Source organism: Pezoporus flaviventris, unplaced genomic scaffold, assembly GCF_033815535.1.
Source record: "Pezoporus flaviventris isolate CSIRO_AGI_PZ_B2104156 unplaced genomic scaffold, CSIRO_AGI_Pfla_v1 ptg000036l, whole genome shotgun sequence".
In the NCBI taxonomy this organism is placed as follows: Eukaryota; Metazoa; Chordata; class Aves; order Psittaciformes; family Psittacidae; genus Pezoporus; species Pezoporus flaviventris.
This window is the reverse complement of record NW_026892584.1, coordinates 36,282,886-36,308,002: the sequence shown is the minus strand read 5'-3', so window position 1 is coordinate 36,308,002 and position 25,117 is coordinate 36,282,886. Positions and strand designations below refer to the sequence as shown.

At 40.7% G+C, this 25,117-nt stretch overlaps 1 protein-coding gene and 2 long non-coding RNA genes across 3 annotated transcripts in view; 1 reads left to right on the top strand and 2 right to left on the bottom strand.

Annotated features, from left to right (window-relative positions):
• LOC133274562 (uncharacterized) overlaps nucleotides 1-25,117 on the top strand; it is a 275,687-nt gene that overhangs the window by 11,134 nt on the left and 239,436 nt on the right. The gene's annotated exons all lie outside the window — the stretch shown is intronic.
• Nucleotides 1,354-25,117, bottom strand: part of TUNAR (TCL1 upstream neural differentiation-associated RNA) — a 169,409-nt gene continuing 145,645 nt past the window's right edge. The window contains exon 5 of the mRNA XM_061463935.1: nucleotides 1,354-2,208. Within this exon, the coding sequence (XP_061319919.1) occupies nucleotides 2,023-2,208 (186 nt within the window). The 3' untranslated portion in view covers nucleotides 1,354-2,022. The remainder of the gene's footprint in view (nucleotides 2,209-25,117) is intronic.
• On the bottom strand, nucleotides 16,588-20,780 carry LOC133274790 (uncharacterized). The gene is made up of 3 exons (XR_009745266.1): nucleotides 20,623-20,780; nucleotides 18,348-18,437; nucleotides 16,588-17,144 (listed from the first exon to the last, which is right to left on the bottom strand). It is a non-coding gene; the product is annotated as an uncharacterized LOC133274790 (long non-coding RNA).

Here is a 25,117-nt window from a genome sequence, read left to right as displayed (position 1 = left end):
TTACCAATAAATAACTATAAATTAAAAACCAAGATCAGCCTCACTCAGCTCCACAGAACTGTGCCACTAGTGTCCTCATCCTCTCCAAGACCTACCTCTCTACCAGCACTGTCCAAACTCAAATGTTTCCTCAACCACATTGGCATGATTGGCACTCTCTTGCTTGTTTAAATCTCTGCTCATTTTCTCATCTCTCTCACCCCTGTTTTCATTAACATGAGATTATTTTTGCTCTTTTTTTACTATGGTCTTCATATGTGATTTAATTTCATTTTATTTACTGACCTTTTCCCTTCTTCAAATTAGTTTTGTGTCCTGGTTTCAGCAATATTATTGAATGTGCAATACCACAAGAGACTAAACACCTCTGTTTATGAGAGGTGCCCCTCAGGGTTTTCCAGGCTTGCTTTTATATCCTGCAATGAAATTCTGTGCTTTTGAGAGCAGTCCTAGTCCCTGGAACTCACAAAAAATCTCCTTATTGATTCCAGAAGGAGAAGACTAATCACTAAAATCAATTACACTCTTGTATCAAACTTTTTACAGCTCCTGCTGACTTCAATAGCAATTCCCCTTGTACATCTAAGGATGCAATCCAAACCAGAAGTCAGTAAACAATTAACTGACCTATTTTTTAAGATGATATGTCAGTTAGTGGGCAGTGTACTTAGGCAGCTTGAGGCACAATCGAGGTCTCATATTTTTAATGCTTCATATGTTTATAGGTACTGAATTCTGAAGAAAAATGGTGATCATCATCATTATACAATCCTGTAAAAAACACAAGTCAGAAAATTTCATTATACTGACCTCAGATAAAGCACATGTCAGAGAAGCGTAAAAGATCTTCACATTTAAAATATACTCTTCATTTACAGTCTGGATTTCACTTAACCCCTTCACTACAGGCTCTCTAAATTTCTCTTTTCAACTGCATAAACCTCTTCTTCACTTCTCTCAATATATGCACTTAGTGTGACCAGATTTTGGAAGCCAGGAATTCTGTGAATTCTGTAGTGGGTTTTTTGTTGGGTTTGTTTGTTGGTTTGGTTTTTTTTTTGAGATGCTTCAATATTAATTTTTTTTTTTACTATAAATAAAGCCTTTTTTCCGGCAACCAGTCTCCAAAGGTCACCTTACATTGTTTTGCTATTTCCCGTATTAAGCAGCAATGCTTTCAGCTGACATTCCAACTTCAAGTCATGCATATGAGCATGATGCAAGCCTGCTTCAAACCACTGAGAGAGGGCTGCAGACAAGACTGCTGTATAGTTGCTGAGAAAAATAACATCCATTGTCAAAAAGGGCACTTCAAACAAAATTTAGCTTCATGAATACAAGTGTCTCCAAATATTTGGTTCATGCTAAAAATATAGCACATTTATTAAAAATAGATATTTATAAACATTGATATGAACAGACACAGATGCTAGGCAAATGAGAAAGGAAAAGCAATCATATAATATATTTCTCCCAACATTTTATCATGTTTAGGCAGACCTTGTTCAATTGAATTGTTTTTTTCATGATTGCACCATATGTTCATTCTAAATAAAAAGCTTGTCACATTCAATGAAAGTAAAAGCAAAAACCAAGAGAAAAAAGTCATTTGACATAACAGACACGTGATCTGTGCTATGGAGCTATCTTGAAGTTCAATCTTTGTGGGTATACAGTATACGTTTCTAATTGTATATAGTGTACAGTTCCTCTCTTTCTTTCTTTTTTTAATGAATTGTATTAAAACAACATATCCCTCATGGAGTTCTTCAGAACTACACCTTGCATAATTGCAGTCATTTTCCCCCAAAATGAAAACCAAACAGAAAGGAAGAGAGCAAGACTGTGTGAAAAAGTCTTGTTAAATTAATTGTGCTTCAGCCTTTGCTGCCTGCAGGCAGTGCTTATATGATGTGTTAATATAATACAGAATCAATTCTGGTTAAACAACTTGTCAATAGTCAGCAATGTTTGTTGTCACTCAATGGCCGTTTTATCTGGTCTATTTGCAGGCCTTCTAGTTTACAGCGTTGTGTAAATATACACAAAAATGATAACAATGAGGTTCAGAATTGTCCCAATAATTCCAAGCATTGCCAAGATGGTTTCTTCTTTGCTTTCCTTTTCTTGACTGCCTTTATCTTCTTCATTTCCACTAGTGATTACCATCTTGGTGGCCAGTTTCTTTATCCTCCCCTTCCAGATAACCTAGATTTCAGAATAAAAACATCAAAATGTATTGTTAGTTTCCAAACTCATATTATTAGTGGAGCCAATTGCAGAATTTTTGCCCCATAATGCGTTATATTAAGAATTAATTTTAAAAGGATAAATAATTTACTAACTATTTAGTAAATGCTTAATTAAAATGATAGTTAAGCTAGCTTGTAGATTACTCATAACCTTCTATAACACTCTGTTTATGTGCCGGCTATTGTTTGTTACACATATAACTCATCTGCAATGTTGTTATAAAGCTGGTTAGAAATGTATCAATGAGGTGTGACGCCACCAGTGTCAGTGGGGACTTTGCCTGCACTTGAATTGCAGTAGACCTTCTTGTCAAATTGTGGAAACCCTAGATTTACACTTCAGTACCAAGAAGCAACTAGGTGAGGGAAATAAAACTGGGAAGAGCTCATTTCTTTTTAATAGGAAAAATCACCAAAGACAACAGCATTTTTTTCTCCTGATGAGAAAGAAGACAGCAGTAACTTCCTAATAAATAATTCAAAATAAAAGCACAACGAAAATAACATCCATCTTGGCTTTTATTTTCCTCATTCTTAATGTACAATGAAAAGTTACTTGCAGTGCAGTGAGCTGAAATGTATCGATCTGCCTGCAGGGAGAATACAGTCATTTCCCAAGCAACAGCCCCAGCCTCTGAACTGCTTAAAAAAAGAAAGAAGATTCTTCAAATGTGGGACCAGCCCTGACTCCTGGTACTGCTGGATCCACAGATAAAGAAACTCCTTTGGTCTTCCAGCCAGGCATTAAGACCTGGATAAACATTTGATTGTTCAAACTGGAAACAGATACATTCTATTTATCTGTGTTTATCTAATGCTGCAGATTCTAACCTCATGGGCAAACCAGAGCGTCCTAGAAAACTGAAGAAGTTTGGCTGGTTTCCCAAAGCCAACTGATCTGCCAACAGCTGGGTTCAGGCAATGCCCTGCTGTTGTCTCCTGAGCTGTAAAGCATACTCCCTGATTTTTCTGCTGCAGGAAGCAATGGTAGGATGTAGCAAAAAATGCTCTGCAACATCTTGTGCCTGTGGGAGGCATCTGGTTGGAAGAGAAAGGGGGCACAGTCACTTTCCTCATTCCTCCCTCTGCTAACCCATGGAGCAAAACCATTAGATCCCATGTGGCATGGATGTTCTGGGGGATGAGGGCTCCCCAAGGACAGGCCACCGCCTCTATGGGCATGTCCCCATCAGCAGTTACCACCAGGGGGCAGCCCTGACCTGCAGCTCCATTGAGCTGAAAAGACGGAAGGACTGGGAAAGGTGAGAAAATCCTGTGATAGAGGCACTGGGAGGAAAAAAAAAAACACGTCCCAAGCTATGACTCGCAGCAATTACTTCACCCATAAAGCCATGAGTCATTTGGATATCATGTTCTTTTCCCCTCCAGTAACTGGGAGGTTTTCCCTCTGTCCAAATGTTTGCATTTCATTGTTTATTTGGAAAAAAACCAAATAAACCAGTCCCTGGGCTGCACAATCTCTGATCTGAGGTTGCACTATCACTTTTCTCTTCTTTTAATATTAGCAAGGAGATGCTGAGCAGTTTGAAAACAAAACACAACCAGCATGACTTGGACTGCCAGATATTTTCTGTCCCACTAAGGGGCCTTAAATGAGGAAAAAAGTCCTCAGTGGGATTCAGTGAAATACGCATGGAGAAGCTGGTGACTGGGACGTGATGAACACGAAGGAACAACAAGAAGGCAACAGCAGTTGAGAGTTTATACATGGGTTGATGCACAGTGTGATCTGTTGGAGGTCATCTCTCTTGCTCCAGTCATGCCTGTGTGCTGTACTTAGCTCATGCTATGATACAGCCTGCAACTACATGAACTGATGAAACTACGCAAAAGGTGTGTCCCAGGAGTGCTTCATGTGCTATAAAAACAATAAAAGAAATTGCAGTCCACGGCAGCAGGGGTCCAGATAGAAACTGGCCTAAAGCAAACCCCCCAAAACATGTGTGGTGTGGACACTGGCGCCATTTGTTTCCCTAAAGGGATTTCTCCAGTGGGTCCACACTGCTTGCTATTTCATACACCTAAACTCTGCTAGAGAGCTAGCGCAATGAGCTTGGTATTAAGAGGCATTTAACATTCAAACAGGACAAGACTGGGACCAAATACAATTATATTAGTACTTTGCCAAATATAGCACTGTTGAAATCAAGGTAAGCGTTGGCTTTGAACTGTGAAGAGACCAGAATCAAAATTACTTCCCCACATTTAAGGACTGACCTTGGGAGAAGAGGAGGAGTCTCCTAATGGTAGACTCAAGGCTTTAACCTTCACAGATCTCAGGCTCACAGCAGTATTTTGGCTGGCTGAGGTCTGTGGGTGTTTTTTTGTTACTGGGAAAGTATTTGCTGTCAGTTTTAATATAATTGCTCCAATTAAGAAAATAGAAAAGTTTTCTGGCTTTCTTTGATACCTTTTATCAACCTTTATTATTCTCTTCTGGAAATTGATTTCTTTTATTTGACATCGTTTCATGTATTTAAGATTCTTAAGACACATTGCTCCTTTCATATATTTCTGATCAAACTTCATGCTTGTCAGAAGCACACCTTTTCCTTATACAGAACTGCTGCTAGAACTGCTGATACAGAAGCCATAGAGAGCACTAGATTTACCAATTCTTTAATAACTATACTTCTTACTTAATTACTACTTCATTGGGAATGCACTTTCCTGCCACATCAAAATTAATGTTTCCTACTTCATTTTGCAAGATTCATCATCAACCTAACATCAACCTAAGAACCTGTCCTGGTTTCAGCTGTAACAGGATTTTTTTTCTCCTTCCCAGTAGCTGGTGCAGTGCTGTGTTTTGGCTCTAACCTGAGAACAATGCTGATAACACACCAAAATTTTTAGATGTTGCTCAGTAGCACTTACCCTGATCAAGGATTTTTCAGTCTTTCATGCTCTGCAAGTGAGTGAGAAGATATACAAGAAGCCAGGAGGGAGCAGAGACAGGACACCTGGTCCAGACTGGCCAAAGGGATATTCCATACCACAGCACATCATGCCCAGTATATAAACTGAGGGGAGTCACCCAGAAGGCCCAGATCACTGCTTGGGTCAGGCTGGGTATTGGTCGGTGGGTGGTGAGTGGTTGTATTGTGCATCACTTGTGTTTATCGTTTTTTCCCCATTCTCCTGCCAGTTTTATATTCTCTCCCCTTGCTATTTCCCTTATCATCATTAGCAGTAGTAGTAGTAGTACTAGTAGCTGTATATTATACTTCAGTTATTTGACTCAATACTTCTTAACCCATAGGGTATGCATTAATTCTCCTCCCATCCCACCAGAGCAGGGCGAGGGAAGGGGGAGATGAGCAAGCGGTTGTGAGGTTCTGAGTTACCAGCTGGGCTTAAACCATGACACAGCCTTTTGAAAAGATGTGTATTCCAGAAGCTATCCATGAAAAGATACGTATTTCATATATTCTGCTTTGCACAAAGGAGGAAAGGACATTTCAGTGCTTAGGACACTCCCTGCACTATTCACCTCCTTGCACTTCTGCTGACTTTTTATATATGTATGAAAAACCCACATAGTCTCCCTGCCTCAGTTTCTTATCTATCTGTGGAATTCTTTGAAGAACTGCCCAGCCTATGTCCATGACAGGAAATGATCCATAACAAAAGTGAGGCCCCACAAATAATTCCAAAAGAGAGAGGTGTAAACATGAAAAATTTCAAATCCAACAGTGCTATAAAATACACCCACTACCATGTCCCCAGATCTGTGGGACCTTCTGCACCCAACTGTCATTGCAAACAGCCCAGTGAACTAGACTAAACATTTCTAGCAAAAGGAGATAATCCCATTCATCTCTCTGCTCTAGCATGAGCAGTGACTGATCTAAAGGTGATGGTTTAGTGGCAGAGCTTTGGAAAAGGGAGCAGCAAAAGTGCACGTTTGCGAATTTACTGCAGTATGTTTATCACATTGAGGATACAAAGCACATCCCTCATGAAGTGCCTGCCCTGATATATCTGTCAGCTTTTGAATATGCTGGCACCTTGACTTGCTCTTGAAAAAGTTTTGTAATCTTAAATCACTTCTCTTCCAAGTCATTATTTATGAGCTCCCCAAAGATGCCGCAAGTGGAGGGTGCTCACAGCAGAAAGAGGCCGCTGGGGAAATAAGAGGAGGGGAGCACGGTCTGGGCTCTGCCAGGTGCCCTCCACACTCGTCCCTCTCTCCCCATTCTGGCATTTTGAAAAACAAGAACAAAAACTTCGGAAAGGCTCCCAGGGTCCGATGCTGAGCTGGTACAAAGCAGCCTCCCTTCCCCAAATTCAGCTGAGCCACCTCTGTTTACACCAGCTGAGGGTCTGGCTCCTTGTATTAAATCTAGTTTGAATATCAATAAACACAAATTTTGTATTCTTAATCCATAATCACAGACAATCACCAGCCAAATTGTTTTGATATTCAAACTTGTTTGCAGTCCCCAGGCTATTAGTTGTGATGACACATTAAGAGATAAGAGAGCTTTAATTTTCTGAGGATAGTTCCACCCTCTGGGGATAAGAAACACACAGCACAAACTTGTTTTGATTATCAAACTGAAGAGGGCACAGAAATCTTACAAAGTGGAGCGTGAGTTCAGATGCTGGAGCTGACGCCTTTTATCTCACAAAAGTGCTCCTATTACCAAGCAGGGAAGAAAGGGTCCTTGAGGATTTAACCCCCCTTGCACATTACAGCCAAGTGGAATTTTGCTCCTTTACTCCTAACAAGTTATTTTAACCTTGTTTTCCTGCAAGGACAGACCCGGCAAAGTTGGGTGCTCAGCTCAAGTCCTGGACAGCCCCCAAAGCAAGATGCTGAGCACGGCAGTTAGGTGGATACTGCACTGCTGCTAATGTTTTGTGGGGCAAAGACAGACTAAGCTCACACATTTGTGCTCATTAGCAGTCCTATTTCTAATGAATACATTGCCATATTTTTACTTCTGTGACAACTTTGCCATATTCTGACTTCTGTTGATGACTTTGCCATATTCTGACTTCTGTGTGACTCCCAATCCTTATACCATTTTGACTGGATAAATCCTCTCCTAAACTGTACTAACATACTATGTTGTCAGCTATCAGTCAAGATCCTGCTCAGAGAAGCACTGGCGGGTGCAGGGACACACATTGGTATTTATTTTTAGAGTTGGATGTCAGGAAACTGAAAGGCACTATGTAAATGCAAGATAATGCCAAAAGAAGCTCTGAGGCCATAATAAGCTTCACTAGAGACACAGCAGCTTGCACAGACAGTGTGCAGTATCTATGAATAGCAGATGAATTGAAATAGAATAAGCAGAAACTAATACCTGGTAGAATCAGGATACCTGAAAAAAGCAAAGGCCTACCATCAGAGTGGAGAGAGGGGAGACAAGGAAATGTACCCAGATCAGAAAGATCAGGAATGTGAGCCAGGTTCAGTAACACACCCCAGCAGCAAGCAGAGACCAGTGCCTAAAGCAAAGAGATGTCTCAGTGGAGAGACGACACAAACGCTTATGTAGTCCTCAAGCAGGAATATAAACCCACATCAGGTTGCTGCTGGCAGGTTTTAGTCAGTGGGAAACACATGCTATTTATAGCACTACAGCCAGGATATTTCCAAAGGTCTCAGCAGCATGAGACCTCCTCTAAAATAAAGGAAAGCACTCAGCAACAAAGAGCTTATTCTGAGAGGGCAGAATTCAAATAAGTAACACATTACAGGGCTCATCCTGCTCCCCACCATGGGTCTAATCCAGTTTGTTCTGGCAGCAGTTTTTGTCTCCCAGGCAGCTCAGAACTCAGAGGAGGCAAAGAACTTGCAGCCAGTTTTACCATCCTTCTCCTTATGCATGTATCTGGGACCATGCACAACCCTGAAATGCTTAGGATACCTAAGCTCTATTATAAAGAGACCAGATGTTTTGAATGTAAGTACTCTTATCTTAGAAACAAAGCTATGACATGTAGCAAGAGGATGATCCTTAAATCCAGGCTCTACAGGCTCCCCCTTACCTGCAACCGTGCAGACAGTGCTATCCACAGACTCATTAACAGCCTTTGAATCCTCCACCTACACAGTTTCCCATACATCAGGATTCATAAAGCTTAATGAGTTCTAGTTTGTGATAGAAACAAGCCTGACTGAAACATAGGTCTTATTTAATCCATACCCTTCTCCCCTTGATACAAGATGCACTATGAAGAATTAATTGCTATTAATTAAACTGACCAGTCTATCTAAAACAAACTGGAAGCATCTACCATTAGAAATCCAAATTTCACAAATCCAGATATGATTAATTTTCTGGCTAGGTCCAAACAATGGTGAAATTTCAGTGTAATTCTGGTTGGGCTAGACAAGCCTGTTTTGTGTTTACAATCCATTTTCCTGATACACAGCACTGTGCTTGGTTGCTTGGTGATAATGCTCAAAAGCAAAACCATTTGACTCTCAGTTGGTACTGCAGCACACACTTGCCATTTTCCTCCTTTTACTCTGTATTTCTTTTCAGACTTTTTGAGTTAGAATAGCATTTCCACCCTTCCACTAGTCTTGAGGTTAGCCTCCGATATCTTCTATCAGCAAGAGAGGAAGAATGACAGGGTCTATGTTTACTTTTTTTGCATGAATCCCTCTGCATTGTGTGCAAATGCACTGGTTCTAAAAAAATACTGACTGTGCATGCTCCATTTTCAGACAGTTTACTGCTCTGCTGCAACAAATGGTTAGTGCTGAAAGATGAGATTTTCATATTGTGGATACAATGATGGGGAACAGATTTCTCACGCTGCCTGTTCATATAGTGTCTTCTGAGCACTGTCCTGCAGAGCCTGAGGGGCTTCTGCCCCAGAAGCAGCAGCTGCAATGGAGACGAGAAACCAAACATCAGCCTGAGCAGGTCTTTTGTGTCTCACTGCTGCTCCTTTACTGTCAGTGGGAACAGAAAGTGCTAGCCACAGGGAACATTTCCCAGAACTGCGTTATAAGATGTCCAGTATAGACCAAACACGTGTTATGGGCATAGAAGTAGCTAAATGGAGCCAAACCACAGCCCAGCTGAGCAGGTGCCCATTTACTGTTAGCTCAAGCCAAAGGTGTAAAGCATGACTGCAGTATTGCTTACCCCACTATACCTAACTAGGGTCCAGAAATCTGCAGCTCAAGGACATTCTCCACCAGAGGAAGCATCTTTGGGTTCAATACCCCTTCATAGATCTGTTTTCTCTAAATTTGTCTAATTGCTACTTGAATTCATGGTGTTTTGTGGTTTTTTTTTTCTGTACAGTGTCTTCCAGTAATGAGCTCAAAAGATAATTAAGAGACATTTGAAAAGATACATAGTTATTTGAACCTGTTACTTCAATCCTCATTTATGTAATCTGGGAAAGAGTAAGCACCTGGCTTTTATACTGCAGGCCACCTAGAATGCTGTAAGTCTCTTACATTATCCCTGTGGTAACCTTTTTTCAAGACTGAAAAAAATCGAGGTCTGAATAGTTGTCTCCTTGTACAGAAGCCACTCCATGCTTTTGGTTATTTTTCCTGCCTTTCTCCCTGCCTTTTCTAGTTATATGAGTGGGTTTTGAAGCAAGAAAAGACAAAACTTTTCTGGGCTTCGGGTATTAATGTGGAGTCTGTGCACTGGGATTTACATTCTTTCAATTCTACCTTATCTTTCCTGAGCTTAAAAAAGCAGAATCATCAAGAACCTTTACAATGACCTGGATTCTGGCATATTCAGATTAAATAATAGTCCCCCAACTGCTAAAAGCCGTAAAAGTCACATTTTTGCCCAGACAAAAATAGCATTAGCTGAAACAGCTATGGGAGAGAATGAGATGAGAAAGTATCTCTTTCCATCGTTTCAGATCTCAGCACCTCATTTTCTGTTTCAAGGGCATTTCCAGAGTTCTCCTTTAGGAACAAAAATACGTTGAAGCTCTGTAAAAGGAAAACCATACAATATCCAAGTCTCAGAGAAAGACAGGTCTCCACTATCTGCCAGAAGGCACATAACCTCAGTCATAAGCAATTTGAAGATCTGCCCTCACCACTGCATGTTGGAATGGAAACTGAGCTGCTTCAGAAGACATTTAAGAAATATTAAGACACAGAAAAGTGACACAAATCTGTATTAATTTGTTGCTATAGAACATTTCTAAATTCAGCCAAGACCAGAAGATAATTTGGCCAGTAATGGATGAAACTACCTTTGCGTTGGATGTGACCTCTCCATACAAAAAACAAACATCTGTTAGAAGAGCATCCAGAAGCCTGAGGCATATAACACCAGAACTTATCTAGAAAAGAGCTGTTGGTTTGTGGGTACAACAACACTATAGAAAGCCTAATGTGTCCCCCCTTTTAGTTGCAACTATATCTTTATTCCAAAATTAGTTATTAATTACAGTTATATTAATGGACACTGCAAAACTGCAAATAATTCTAGCCAACTGGTACTTTCTGATGTTGGATAGTTGTGTTCTAGCACTTTTGGAACTTTTAAAAATTATAACTATTTATTCTGAAATTATACAAATGCTAGCTATTTGTCTCAGGGAACATATTTTCTGAGGAAAAAAACCCAATCACCCAGTTTTGCTGTTTATAGGAATGATACTTGGAAACCAGTTGTTGTTTTATCCATATAAAAACCTGGCAACGTTTTCTGTGAAATACTCAAGTATCTGCACTTTTGTAGCAATGACTGCATTCTCAATTTTATTGTAGCTGAGATAGTTTGTTATAAGTGCTGATGAAGGCCTTGTGCATATGAAAATACCTTTATTTTTAAATGATCAGTTTTGTAAAAGAAATTCCCTCTTGTCATTTTTATCCTGTGTAATTACTCCCTGAGCTCGAAGCAGCTTTGTAGCACTAGGTTGAAATTACATTGATGGTTGTCAAGATAAAAATTTGAATACCAAAAGGTTTTCAGTTTGCTTTTAGAAAAGAAATCTTTTATTTGTTTGATTGCTTGGGTTTTTTTGAAATTAATTTGATAGACCAACCAAAAATACCACAATTAAAAGTGAGCCAGGATGAATTCAGCCTCCTTCTCTTCATGCGTTATCAAATAGACTAAGCACTATTCTGTCCACCAGATTCCACCTTCAGTCAGAGCACAATGCATTGCCGTCAAAGAGGAGAGAAAAAAGCTTTTGCTTGTAGGATGCTTAATTTATATATATATAATTTCTTTTTTTCAGCATTTAAAAGGTGGCAGGAGAGTCTGGAAAAACAAGCAGCAGTCTTGGAACAGGACAACACATTCATACCACACTTTTCAAAGCTGTTTTCCTGTTCTGTATTTCTGGGAGCCTTAAACATGGAGGCTTGACTATTTGAAAGTGGTGAGTACTAGCCATTGTAATGGAAGTCACTGGGAGCTGGAGTATGTACTGTCTGGTTCTCCAAAAAATTACATCAGGCATCTACATTTATGAATACTTGTAATCTTACTGGTTTTTGCCTTAGGTTACCAGCTGTACTAGACAGCAATGATACCCAGAGTTGCTATTAAGGTTCTGTAAATGGAAATTAGTCAGTGTTAGCATGTGGCAAGGACCTGCACAGTGGAACAGCCTGGAATGTCCCAGTGGGAAATAATTTTGCCTTTGCAGCAGACTCTGAGCTATGCATTGAACAGTGAAAAGAAAATCAAGAATTGATTTTCTGTGCCATCTATTATGTGCACCAAGCGAGACTCAGATCCTGGGCAAAAATAGTCTGTGACTGATGCACCTGTGCACAGTTGCAAATTAACGGAGCAGAGACAGTTTTACTTGCAGCATTTCTTAACTCCAAGTGCTGAGCTGTGCAACCTTGATAATGTTCTTTTCACATACTGTTTTGTTCGTAATTATTACCTATTTCAGCCCAAATTTAAAAATAGAGCACTTTCTTATCAAACACATCTGTTAGGACACAGTTGCAGCTGACTCTTTGAAAGTGCCAATAACCTGCAATTCATGCTGAAGGCTACTGGCACTGTCACAGCAACATCATCCAACCTCTGACAATTTCAAAGCCTCTTTCAAAGTCCTAAAATGAACACTCCAAAAAAGGCATCCAAAAATCCCTTGCCACTTTTAGAATATTAGACCTAATGAGATAAAATAACAGATAATTTGAGGAAGAAGCTAGTTTCTAAAGCAAAGTTATCAAAGTAGGATAACACTCCAGGCAACCAACTCCCACACCTTTTATCATCATCATTAGTCATTTATATTGCAGCAGCATGCGGCAACCCCTGCTGACGTCTGGGCTAGAAACCAGACACAGTTAGTCAGAATGATACCTAGACCAAGCGGCTTACAAAATTATAACAGTACAAAGCATGGGAAGGGGAGTGGGGAAGAACAGAAGGTTGAAGTGAGCTGCTGAAGGTTAATTTGCACAAACAGGGCACAGCCAGGAGAGACAGGCCCTTGATCCATGGGAGCAGCTGCCCCTCTGGCTTGTGCTCAGAGCACGCACAGCATGGGGAAAAGTGTCCGATCAACTGTGCAGGTCCCATGCTCCAGGGGAAACAAGCTGGTTTTGCATGGAGTAACGTATCTGGAAAAACATGAAAGTGAGGTGACGCATTCCTTCAGGGCTCAGGGTAGAGCTCTGTGGCACAGCAGAGGAGTGGCATATGGGGAAAAGTCATGATTAACTCATCAAATGCTCTGGCAAGGCCATGAGGATAGGCAGTGAAGAAAGGAACATGGGACGAACTGGATTTCCTAACTCCCGTGCACTGTCAAATTGCTATACAAGTGCTTGCTGAAGGGAGTTGTGGATATCACAGAATCACAGACTCTTTGAGGTTGGAAGGGACTTCTGGAGGTCAACTGGTCTAACCCTCTTGCTCAACTAGGGTCACCTAGAGCCAGTTGCCCAAACCATGTCCAGACAGCTTTTCACTATCTCCAGGGAGGGAGACTTCACAAGCTCCCTGTGCAACCTGTTCCAGTGCTCAGTAACTCTCCCAGTTACATATTTCCTGATGTTCAGAGTTTTCAGTTTTTCAGCAAAGAATGTCACCTTGACAATGAAGCAAAGCCTTTTGGATTTATTTTTTCTCCTATTGCTTATTACTAGTCTCTTTTAAAAGATACTAATGATGTGGCTATAGATATGGAGATATTACTTGCATATGTCTTCCAACTCTGTACAGTATGCCCAACAACCCATGTTCTATCTCTATCTTTCTCTATCTAGTACAGTGGGTACCATACTATATAAGAACATATTTTGATAACTAATGTAATACAACATACACGTCATGCTGCCTCAAGGTCATGGTAAATTGCATCTGTTTATATGATGCATCTTGACATACTCTTATGTAGTGCCAGTAATTTAAAACAATGCCTATATAAAATATGAGTAAGACCAAGAACATAGCCACAAAACTGAAAATATTCCACTGCTTTCTTATATTAAGACTGTTCAGTAGCGTATGGGTAACATTTCTTCAGGATTTAGAGAAAGGAGTGTATATTTTGCTACATTTTTCTTCAGCAGACACTAAGCCAAATTCTGTTCACAAAACCTTGAGTAAAGTTACTGTTAAAAGGAAAGTTAATCTGGATTTATGCCCCCAGAACAGACAGCCAAATTTAACCTTGATTTTTTTTTTTTTTAAACACATAAATAATTCTTAAAAAGTATTGCTTGCAATAAAGATGCTGATAATAATAAATAAAATATTCACAGTGTCTGGATTATGTGAAATTGGTCATTGGAAAAGTCCCAGAGTCCTTGTAACACACAGGGAGACCATTCAGTCCCATTGAACAGGTGTGTTAAATAAATGAATAGCAATATGCCTAGAAACAGTAGGTTGATAATGTTTATTTCAACTTAACTTTCAAAGTGTTTATCCGTAGTGAAGTGTTGCCCAAGATATTCTGCATGTTCACACAGACCTGTTTTTTATTCTAGCAGCTGTGACTCCATCCCTGTAAGACTGCTAAGACACCTTGCTCACATTTGTAAACCATCCATTTAGCTCTATGTGTATTTTTAAAGCCAAATGGTCCTCTATGGAGATATTTACCCATTTCTTCCCCTTTCATGCTGTAAGGCAACATCAACATCAAGGGGTGCTGAGATGAGAAGACTGGGGAAAATGAGCATACCAGGAAAAATAAAGCAAGCTTGTGGCCATGGAACATCTAAAACCCACAAAAGATGCAGCCCTACAGTAGAACAATGTTCTTCAAGCTCAGGTGAGAGGAAGGCCTTTCCTCACAAAGCAAAATGGGGAAATAAACCCTAACATACTAGAGATATTCAGGTATTGCCAGTTCATGGCTTTTAAGGGAATTCTAGTAGATAGGAAAAAATAATGAAGATCCTGCATGAGTCATATAGATGGGATTGAAAAAAATAAAATAAAAAGACACTTGGGCCAAACTTCTCCAAAGGTCATTTGAGGGGTAATTTAAAAGACCGAACAAAGTATTAGTTTAGGTTAACTTGAAACTTCTGATTGGAATTGTTCATACTCTAAGAAAACTTCTGGATTTGCTTTACTATGTAGGAAAGAAATGAAAGGTGGCTTGATGGGCAAACTTAGTGCTGGTTTAATTTTGGACTGAGAAATGATAATTTCTAGCAAATACTCACAGACACTGGTAAACACAATTAATCCATTCAATGATACCACAGCATTCCTAGATATTATGACTTCAGAACCTATCTGTAATGTAAATTCAACAGGCAGTGGTACTGATTAATGTTAGATGTGACAGGAATAAGACTACTTGAATGAAAAACTGACTGTGCAAAGTGCTTTAAAAGTGTCACTCTACCACCCATCCACAAAACCTGAAGCAGAGCAAGATGAAAAGCTTTACCTAAATTCATGAAGCTGCACACTGAAGCTCCAGCGAACCAAACTCTTTTGCTCACGTTTCCAGATCAGTACCCTATTCTTTGGACCACATTGTCTCTCTGGACCATCTTATTTAAACTGATGTAGCTTAGCTTCAGTTTATACTGGTTCAAGTCCTGCAGCATAGGCTTTTTAACAAGTCACTTTGCAGCACCAACAATTTAATTCAGCCTAACAGAAACATAGGAATAGAAACACTAAAATGTCTTTTGACCTTTGCTGTTAGCTACAATCAAAACCATGCAACAAAAACAGCAGAGAGGAAATGTAGGACATATGCTCTAAATGATGAAAAAAATGTTTGGCCACGTAACACAGTACATTGAAGAAAACATTCAAGAACAATTAATCCTGCTGAAAATATTATCCCCATAAGGCTGCAAGGGTCAGTGTCATCTTAGATTTTGCAGTGTACAAGTGCCAGCCAAAGAAGACCCACACGCAGGCCCTACACTCTTGGGCAGGAGGTCACTAAACACTAGCAATTGATCTGTGGCTTTACAGACTCCAAGAAGCGGCAAAAAAAAAACAAAATAAAATGATAAAATGTGCACAGCTCAGAAAAAAAATCTTTACACTAAATTCCTCTCCATTTCTTCTTGATACAAAAGCAACCTTTCAAAGATTTCCCTTTGTTTGAAATAATTTTTCTCCAGAGACTTCCCAGGTGGTTATCTGCATTCAGACAAGCCTGTCTAACTTCAGAACACAAGCTAAGTTCCACTCTGCTTATCTTACCAGTTCTTAGTTTCTCTTAAGCACCAGTGACAGAGGTAACATATCCAGCCCTTGTTCTCACAGGCTTGGGAATTTGTGTCACCCTGTAAACTACTTTTTTAATGCTGAAACTGGAAGCCATGTTGCACATGCCACGGGTCCAACAGGGGACATAATTTTGTTACCCAGCGGCTTTTTCTGTTGAGTTTAGCATGGGCACTGCCTCAGTCAGGCCACAGACCTGGCTCCGCATCTCCGGAAGCCTTTCAAGTTGTAGTCTGACATTTGAACCATACTTTTCAATTCCTTAGATCTCCAGATGCCACGTACACTCCACTAATTCACACAGAAAGTCTGCACAGTGACTAGTAACTGAAATACAGCCAGCTCTCAAGTGAAAGTTACAAACCAAAAAGCCACATCAAATGGTCCAGAGAAGGGGAAGGGATGGAGCTGTTGGGGCTTTTTTTTCCTGAAGAGAAAGTATATGGCAAATTTATACAGGGAAAAGACTTACTACATGAATCAAAAGATGTAACCATTCTTTGCCAAAAACTGAAGAACCTAAAAGCTCATAACTCTGTATTGGTACAGCAATTATATTAGCTTCCTGTATTTTAAAAACCTAAGATAAAAGTTTAATACTTCTGACTTTTCTTTTTAAATAGAGAGTTACAATAGACAAACTCCAATTTAAAATCTCAGGGGGGCTGACAGCTGTGTTAAAGAAGAGAGCTTTTTTTATGGTACAAGCGTGTGGATTGATTTTAATAATGGATATTTTCTTACCATACATCCAATATTTATATTCTTTTGTTATTTGAAAACCTGTCAGGGGACACATAAATCTGTCTGCATCATAATTACACTTGCCTACACTTCATACCTATAATTAGGCTAGGACTTATGGCAGCAGTCATAGGAAAACTGGACAATCTATTCTGCATGGGTTAGTAAAACTCCAGTTATTTTTCCAAAAGGATAGTCTATATTACAGAGAAGAAATTAATTCTGTCAAATTTTCAGGAAGCTAAGGTTTGGCCAGGATGCATTTTTGGCTTATTTCTGAAAGAAAACATTCAGAGGACTCCTGAGTCTGTCTTCCCAAGTTCATGACTTTATTTATTACAGTTGTTCCCAATTCCTTCTTCCTTTCTCTAGTTTTCTTCATCAGAGCTTGCTTGGAGGGTGCAAGCCATAGTAGGAGCTGCTCACTGGCCAGCAGTGCTTGCAGGTAGCTTGCAGAGCAAACCATCACTGCTGCAGCTCACTGTGCTCAGAGGGGAAAGGAAAACAAATGTAGGCTGGTGGAGGCCTTTCAAGCCAAAGTTTACTGTTGTACAACACAGTTGCATTCAAACCCCCACAAATAATCCAAGAATCAGGCTTTTTATGGAAAGCCACTGGCAGTGTTTTACTTTGAGTACTGCTGCTTCTTGGACTACAAATGTCAAAAGCGTATCTATAATGATGTGCTGCTGCAGGCTGGCCTTGGGAAACCCTTCACAAAAATCTGCCAGTGAGGCTGGGTCACCTACCTCCTCCTACAAAGTCATCTGTTCTGGTCACAGCTACAATTTCTGCACTCTCCCTGGGGCTAAAGTAAGCATTACTGAGAAGAAAATGTGTGTGACTTACAAATACACAGCACTCCACCACACACAAGTATTTGCAAATAAAGGACAGAACGGCTTTCTCATAGACACCTGCATGTACACCATGCTCTACCAGCACAATGCCTGTGCCACTCACCATATCCTTCATAACCAGTTAGGAACAAACTTTTCCACACCACACTTGCAATAACATTTTTGCTGTACACTGTTGTCTGTCACAGGAAGGATGGCTGAGTGGCCAAAGCACCGACTGGGGACTTATGGCCTCTGGGGAACCAAGGGGCACCTACAGGAGCACAAAGACACCCGTTGCAGGTGGGAAGCTGGTTAGCACAAGCAGTCCTGGCTCTGAGAAACTGTATCTCCTCCTCCCTGCTCATGAGGACTCTCTCCTCAGGTATGGGCTGCTGGGAAGATGCTGTGCAGAGCTACCAAACATTTTGTTAAAGCACAGGATTTCCACCCTGTCAAAGCACTACATGGGCTGCCTTTCCCCCACTGTTGCTAAGCAGAAAGGCAGAGATTTGCAAAAATGACTGCTCTTTATAGATGGTGTATTTCCCTCTCTCAAGAGCCATAATCCCTCTGTTAGCACAAGTCTCTGTTATCTTCTTCCTGTTTTCTCATTCCTGACTTCTTACAAATGATTATTTTGCATTTTTTCCAGTGTCATTTTGCTGTCAAAACTGTAAACACTAGGTTATTACTAGGCATCTCATCAAAGGAAGATTTACAGATGTTTGGTCTTCGTTATTTTGTTATAATTTTACACATAATTTTTTTAACAGCCCGGTAAACAAGGTATTGAAAAACTCCCAAAAAACAGTTCCCTTCTGTTCCAGTCATTTATAACTGACATCAGCTGTAACTCTGTTGCAGACAGGACTGCTGCACACATAACGGTGCCCAAGGTTTCTCCAACATAGCCATCTGGAAGCAGAAGTCTCCTGGAAAATATGAGGGCCTGCACCCCATAAGGGGAACAGCTACCTGAAAGCACAGCCACAGTCCTGCTGGCAGCCTTCCAGTATCTGAAGGGAGCCTATAAGGATGCTGGGGGTGGATTCTTCATCAGGGACTGTAGTGATAGGACAAGGGGTTAACAGGTTAAAACTTAAACAGGGGAAGTTTAGATTGGATATAAGGAGGAAGTTCTTTACTGTGGGGGTGGTGAGGCACTGGAATGGGTTGCCCAGGGAAGTTGTGAATGCTCCATCCATGGCGGTGTTGAAGGCCAGGTTGGACGGAGCCTTGGGTGGTATGGTTTAGTGAGGTATCCCTGGCCTTAGCAGGGAGCTGGAACTAGATGATCTTAAGGTCCTTTCCAACCCTAACTATTCTGTGATTCTATGTACCCCGAAGCCCACACTTCCCTCTGCCTGTTGCTTAATCTGGCTAGATCTATGACAGCTGGGTACATTTACACAGGTTGTTTAGTACAAGTGTAAATAAACACCCTAAATAGAGATAACACAGTTATTTTTATGAGGTGGAATAAGAAATTAGTCCTTTCATTGTCAATCATTTTCACAGATTTTTGTGGCTGACAAACAGGCTGTTTGAGTGAAACTAAACAAGATGTGCTTAGTCAGTTCAGCTGTGAAGCAGCTCTGGTAATACCAGTGGAGATCTACATGCAAAGGCATTGTGCAGAGACACAGAGATAGATATGCCCTGTATGTTTGCTGAAGCCTACGTATGTGACAGATAAATGTCTGAAGCAGAAGAATGTAAAGAAAATTTCAGCTAAAGAAATAAAGTGCAAAGCCACTCTGTATCTTATACCGCAGCAGCGTGTACTGGTGGTGGTGAAGAAACCAGCTGGTGGTGTGATCCAGCTGTGGAAGAAATCAGGGGCACAATTCTTGCCGAGTCCACCAGGTTCTGGATTAGGCTTTGAAAGCAAAAGTTGCCCAGAAAAGCAATAAGGACAGAAACAAAAAATATTTTTTCATAATTTTGTCTCCCAAATTGCTGGCATATGTACTGACCCTGTATCACTGTGTTAGTTTCTGAAAATGGCCCACATAGTAAGTTATCAACTCCAGTAGCCTCAAAGAAGAGGTCCATGTAACAATGAAGATTCACAGAAAGTCTCTTACTTTTGGCTGTCTTATTCTCATTTAGTAACATCTTGTGGCAATAACAGCCCCTGCCTCATGCTGCAGCATTGCTTTCTAGCTTAGGTATTTAAGGATAAATATAGATACACCTATGGAGGCATGAGGAAAGATCAGTGGCAAATGATCATCATTGCAAAAAGCATTAAAGATAATGAATGTATTAATCATTCATGCCAAAAATCAACATAAAAATCCACAACTAATGCTGATAACTGGGACCAGGTATGTGGTAAAGCAGACAGTGAAACTAATTACCTTTTGGACACCTTTGTTGTTCTGTGTGCTTGCAGAGTTAGTTATGGAAGTTGCATTCACCTAGAATTTAATTCTCTAGAAGCGACTGCTTCTCTTACCGTTTGTACAGTATATACCAGTGTCAGGCCCTGATAGCAATAACTGATAATAGCATAGATAATAATCTATGTGATAAGCACAGGGCAAAAATGATCCCAAATTTCAAGCACACCCTTCTCTTAGGTAGGGTTCTTGGAGGGCCTCATGCTGAGCCTCCCAGCTGTTCTGAGCACCTGCAGCTCCTGTGGTGCAGCAGGGCCAAATCCTGCCAGCAGTTTTGCAGAAGCAGCTTCTGATGCTGCCTCCTGCTCACAGCGAAGCAGAACACTGCCCTCCGTCCAACCTCACTGCTTTGCATGTGTCCTTCATGGCCTGAATTGCACATGTGCTATAACAGATCCAAGAGGTTTCTTTTGAGCTCATGGTGCTGCACAAGTTAATAAAGTTATTGTTTTCTACATTACGAGAAAAAGCAGCAGCCTTACATATTTGTGCTGTATCCCCCAATCAGTAAGCTAGAAAAAGTGGGGCCAAATCCTGAGAGGGTTAAGCCAGTCAAACTACATCAGCAAACATCATCTGAAAGCATAGACATTGCTTGGCATATATTAAACTGTCGGGAGGAGCAGCCAGTGAGCAACGCAGTACTTGACCTATCAGCATGATACAGATCATTTACATAGATTTTCACAAACATTAATGGATTAAACCTCACCTTGGGACACACAAGCAAGGTTCAGTAGTCCTGACAAACATACCTGGAAGCTGACTCACACAGTGGTTGTAACCTGATTTCCAGGAGAACCCAGCAACTTTTACCCAACAAAGAGAATGGGACTTCATACCTCTACATCAGAAGAAAAAGAAGCACAAAGCAGATAGCAGCCTTGGCCCAGCCATTTTTGTCTATGGGGAGCTGGGGCTATGGGGACTTACGCGCTGATTTCCTGGCTTCTCTTCAATTCACACCAGCTGTGATAATCCCAAGTAGGATGGTAGCTCTTACCCTGGCACAGAGGACACAGGTGCATTCATGTGCAAACCACTGTCTTTCACACCCAAAGTGTAAAGCAAACCAAGCAGCTGAAATGAAAAAGTCCTACCTGGTTGCAAGTTTCCTTACACAAACAGCTATCTAAAGCATCTCAGCTCATTTCATTGGGACTTGTTTCTAAAAGCAGTAGCAGTCATCATATACTAAACATGGATGAAAGTTGAGTTCTGTACCAAAGGCTTTGGTTTTAGACTGAGGAGCAAGGAGGGCCTGTGATGGATACAGCTCACAAGATCACACTGACAGAGCTCATAGACCAAATGAGAAAGTGGGACATGGTCGTGGCCCATGAAGCTATGCTGGCTGTTTCATTCAATTACCTGGAAGACATCATTTTTATGCAGTAGAAGAATCTGCTCTTTGCAGTGTGACCGAAGTCTAAGGAGTCATCATAAGCAACAGTGGACTGGGAGATCAGGTCTCTGGAGTGGCAGGACAGGAAATGTTCTCACAGCTGTGTGTTTTATAGGAGGGGCATGCAACAAAGGAGTGAGAGGTTCATACAGTCATGCAGTGGATGGATATACCCAGATATACTGTCATAGGGATTAATGATGTGTGCCCACATGGACTAGGACAGACACAAAAAAGTGTTAGGTGCAGATGTGTCTGTGCAGGCATCTGCTAGAGATGTGTGGGCAAGGAGGACACGGCACCTGATTCTTAAGATATATCTGGAACAAGTCCAGAGAAGGGCCACAAGGATGATCAGGGGACTGGAGCACCTCCTGAATGAAGACAGGCTGAGAAAGTTGGGGCTGTTCAGCCTGGAGAAGAGAAGGCTGCATGGAGACCTCATAGCAGCCTTCCAGTATCTGAAGGGGGCCTATAGGGGTGCTGGAGAGGGACTCTTCATTAGGGACTGTAGTGACAGGACAAGGGGTAACGGGTTAAAATTTAAACAGGGGAAGTTTAGATTGGATATAAGGAAGAAATTCTTTACTGTGAGGGTGGTGAGGCACTGGAATGGGTTGCCCAGGGAAGCTGTGAATGCTCCATCCCTGGAGGTGTTCTAGGCCAGGCTGGGTGAAGCCTTGGGTGGCATGGTTTAGTGTGAGGTGTCCCTGCCCATGGCAGGGGGGTTGGAACTGGATGATCTTAAGGTCCTTTCCAACCCTAACGATTCTATGGAAGGTCTCTTCAGTTTTATGAAGGAAATAGCTTATTGATCCTGTCTGTTTGCATCATAATCACACTGTACTACTCCTGTGCTTAACCCGCAGGGATCCAAAAAGTTTGTTTCTCTCTTTATGCATGACCTGACTTCTGCAAAGGGATGCTGAACCTCCATGTGAGTATCCAGAGAACCGGTGGTGAGATAGGGAGCACTAGTGAGATAGGGAGGGTGTGGGTAGGAACAGGTTGTGAGATAGGGAGCACTAGTGTTACTGATGTTAAAATTCCTGTGATGCCCATTTGGTGTGCCTTCTTCATGCATCCAATAAATCTACTGAAAGCTAGACTAGAGATCACAAATTAATCTGGAGATATAATAAGCAAAACTATTGTAGGATTCTCTGTGTAACATTAGGGAAGGTCTACTTAATGGCTTTTTTTGGTTTGTTTGGTTTGTTTTTTTCCCTCTGAAAAAGGAGTATAAGGCTTTAGTGATGCTTTTGATCTATCTTCTCTTTTGAAACATTGCAGATGTGACTTGTGGTCTTTTACTAGCTTACTAAAATTCAGCGAGGAAGACTGGAATTATTTTGTGCTGAGCATGAATGGATGGAGCAGACAGTCTGTGGGCCCTTCTGCACCAAGTATCCATAGCATGGTTTTCAGGGTGGGGACACAACTAGATCCGAAGATACCAGTGATCACTCACAATTCCACTAAAAAGCACACAAACATATGCAGGATTTGAGGGACAGCAATTAGGAGCAGAAGTAACAGAGCAACCCTTCTTCAGTCTGCTCTGATATGCTAGTGATATTAAAACCATAATATAAGGTAAATCGCATTGAACACTCAGGATGTTCCCAGTGACATGACGCATTGAAACACTCTTACCATTGCACAAAGTAATATCAGAGATGCTGTTCCCTTTACACTGAATGCAGCATTCTGAGAACTCATCCAGATGTAACAAGCTCCAGAGCATTTTAATGCAACATAAAGTATTTGCTATGGAACAAAACCACAGGAACTCAAACCACATAGCTATGATGTCAGTGAAGTGGATTAGTCTTCCTGAGGAAATCTTTAGTTTCTAGCTATGATTAATACAGATCAAGAACAAATACTATGTTCAACATTACTGGAACAATACTGTCCTGAGGGCCATTATGGTCATCCATTAAGAGCCGCTTTCAAGAATGCTTTAAAAACCCTTGCAAAATCCTACCTTCTCCTGCTAAATATTTTGTATAATTTCTCTATTCAGTGAAAAGTTACATTTCCTGTGAATACATAAACAAAAACCTTTCAACCAGTTCTTGGTTTAGGCACAAAGTAAAAAATTCCATCAATACATAAGTCACAGGTCTTAAGCAGTTTTGCCATCTGCTTTTTCATCCAAAAAGCTCAATGGTTTTGTTTTCAAGCATCAGACTTTCCTTAAAGGAAAGTTTCTGCTAGGTCAGCAACATCTCACTTTAGAGACAGTTTTGCTATGGTCTGGGATGTGTCAAAGTCAAGTTTTAGTTTTTTCATCAAACACATCACAGTTGCACATGGAGGAGAAAGTGATGCTTTTCAGTATCTAAAGACATATGCATAAAATGACAAGTCCCAGATTTTTAGAAGTCAAGTATATGTACTGCATTAATATCCTCATTAAAAGAGTAACAAACTATTAAGGCACAATTTATATTCTCAGGTGCCACATTGTTTTCTACTGACACCACTCCTTTCTGTCTAGCTTGGCTAAAAACTGGAACAGGCATTCCCCCACTCTGTTTTCTCATATAGAGATGTGAAAGACACCTTTTACCCCTTTTTTCATCAAAGCTTTCTGATTTCTTCGGCTCATCAACTTTTCTCCGGCTTTTTGTTTTGGAGGCTCTTACCTTGTATGAAATTCTTTATTTATGTTCATGAATTACAGTGCTTGCCCGGTGTTTCTTAGGCAACTAAAAACCTCCTTATCTATCAAAGTTCAGTGATTATCCTACTGTAATCATCAGATTTACTTTCCTGATCTATTCATATTGTAGAAAATATACAAATATTATAAACCCCATGCTCAGGTCCTCAAAGGTGTTTGGATCCCTCAGTCCTGCTTATTTAAAAAAAAAACTAAGGGCCATATGATATATTAAGTTCTTAAACACCAGCATGTGTTCGAACTTAAACACTTTTATGTATTCTAACATCCGAGTTTCCATGGAAAAATTGCCAGCTTAACTGTAAAAGCCTTTCAGAACCTCTTTTATGATTTTTACAGATCTAGTTTAGGATGGAGGGCTGAGGCAGGCTGGGGAAGACCCTGTGCATCATCACTGCAGATGCAAATAGAGCGCAGAGGATCCTCCTGGCTGCCCTGAGCTCTGTGCTTTGGTGAACAGTACTTTGAATCTAATTATGTAATTGATTAATATAATGGAGTATGTATCGACTAAAGCACTCCTTTCTAATCCTTTTTCATTATAAGCCAGTAAAAAGTTTATGTCAGGAAAAATAAGAGAGTGCACTTGATGCAGTATGGTGCATTTTAAATTCTCTTCTTAACTTTTCTCAGGAATAAAACACAGATGAGATCAGGTTTCCAGTGGATGTACTTCTTTCAACAGGACTTTTATACTCTTCTACACTAATGTGTCACAGTCACAGTCACAGTATGCTAGAGATTGGAAGGGACCTCGAAAGATCATCTAGTCCAATCCCCCTGCCGGAGCAGGAACACCTAGATAATGTTACACAGGAATGTGTCCAGGTGGGTTTTGAATGTCTCCAGGGAAGGAGACTCCACAACCTCCCTGGGCAGCCTGTTCCAGTGTTCTGTCACCCTCACTGAGAAGAAGTTTCGTCTCAAGTTTAAGTGGAACCTCTTGTGTTCCAGTTTGTACCCATTACCCCTTGTCCTATCATTGTTTGCCACTGAGTAGAGCCTGGCTCCATCCTCGTGACACTCCCCCTTTATATATTTATAGACACAAATAAGGTCACCCCTCAGTCTCCTCTTCTCCAAACTATAGAGACCCAGCTCCCTCAGTCT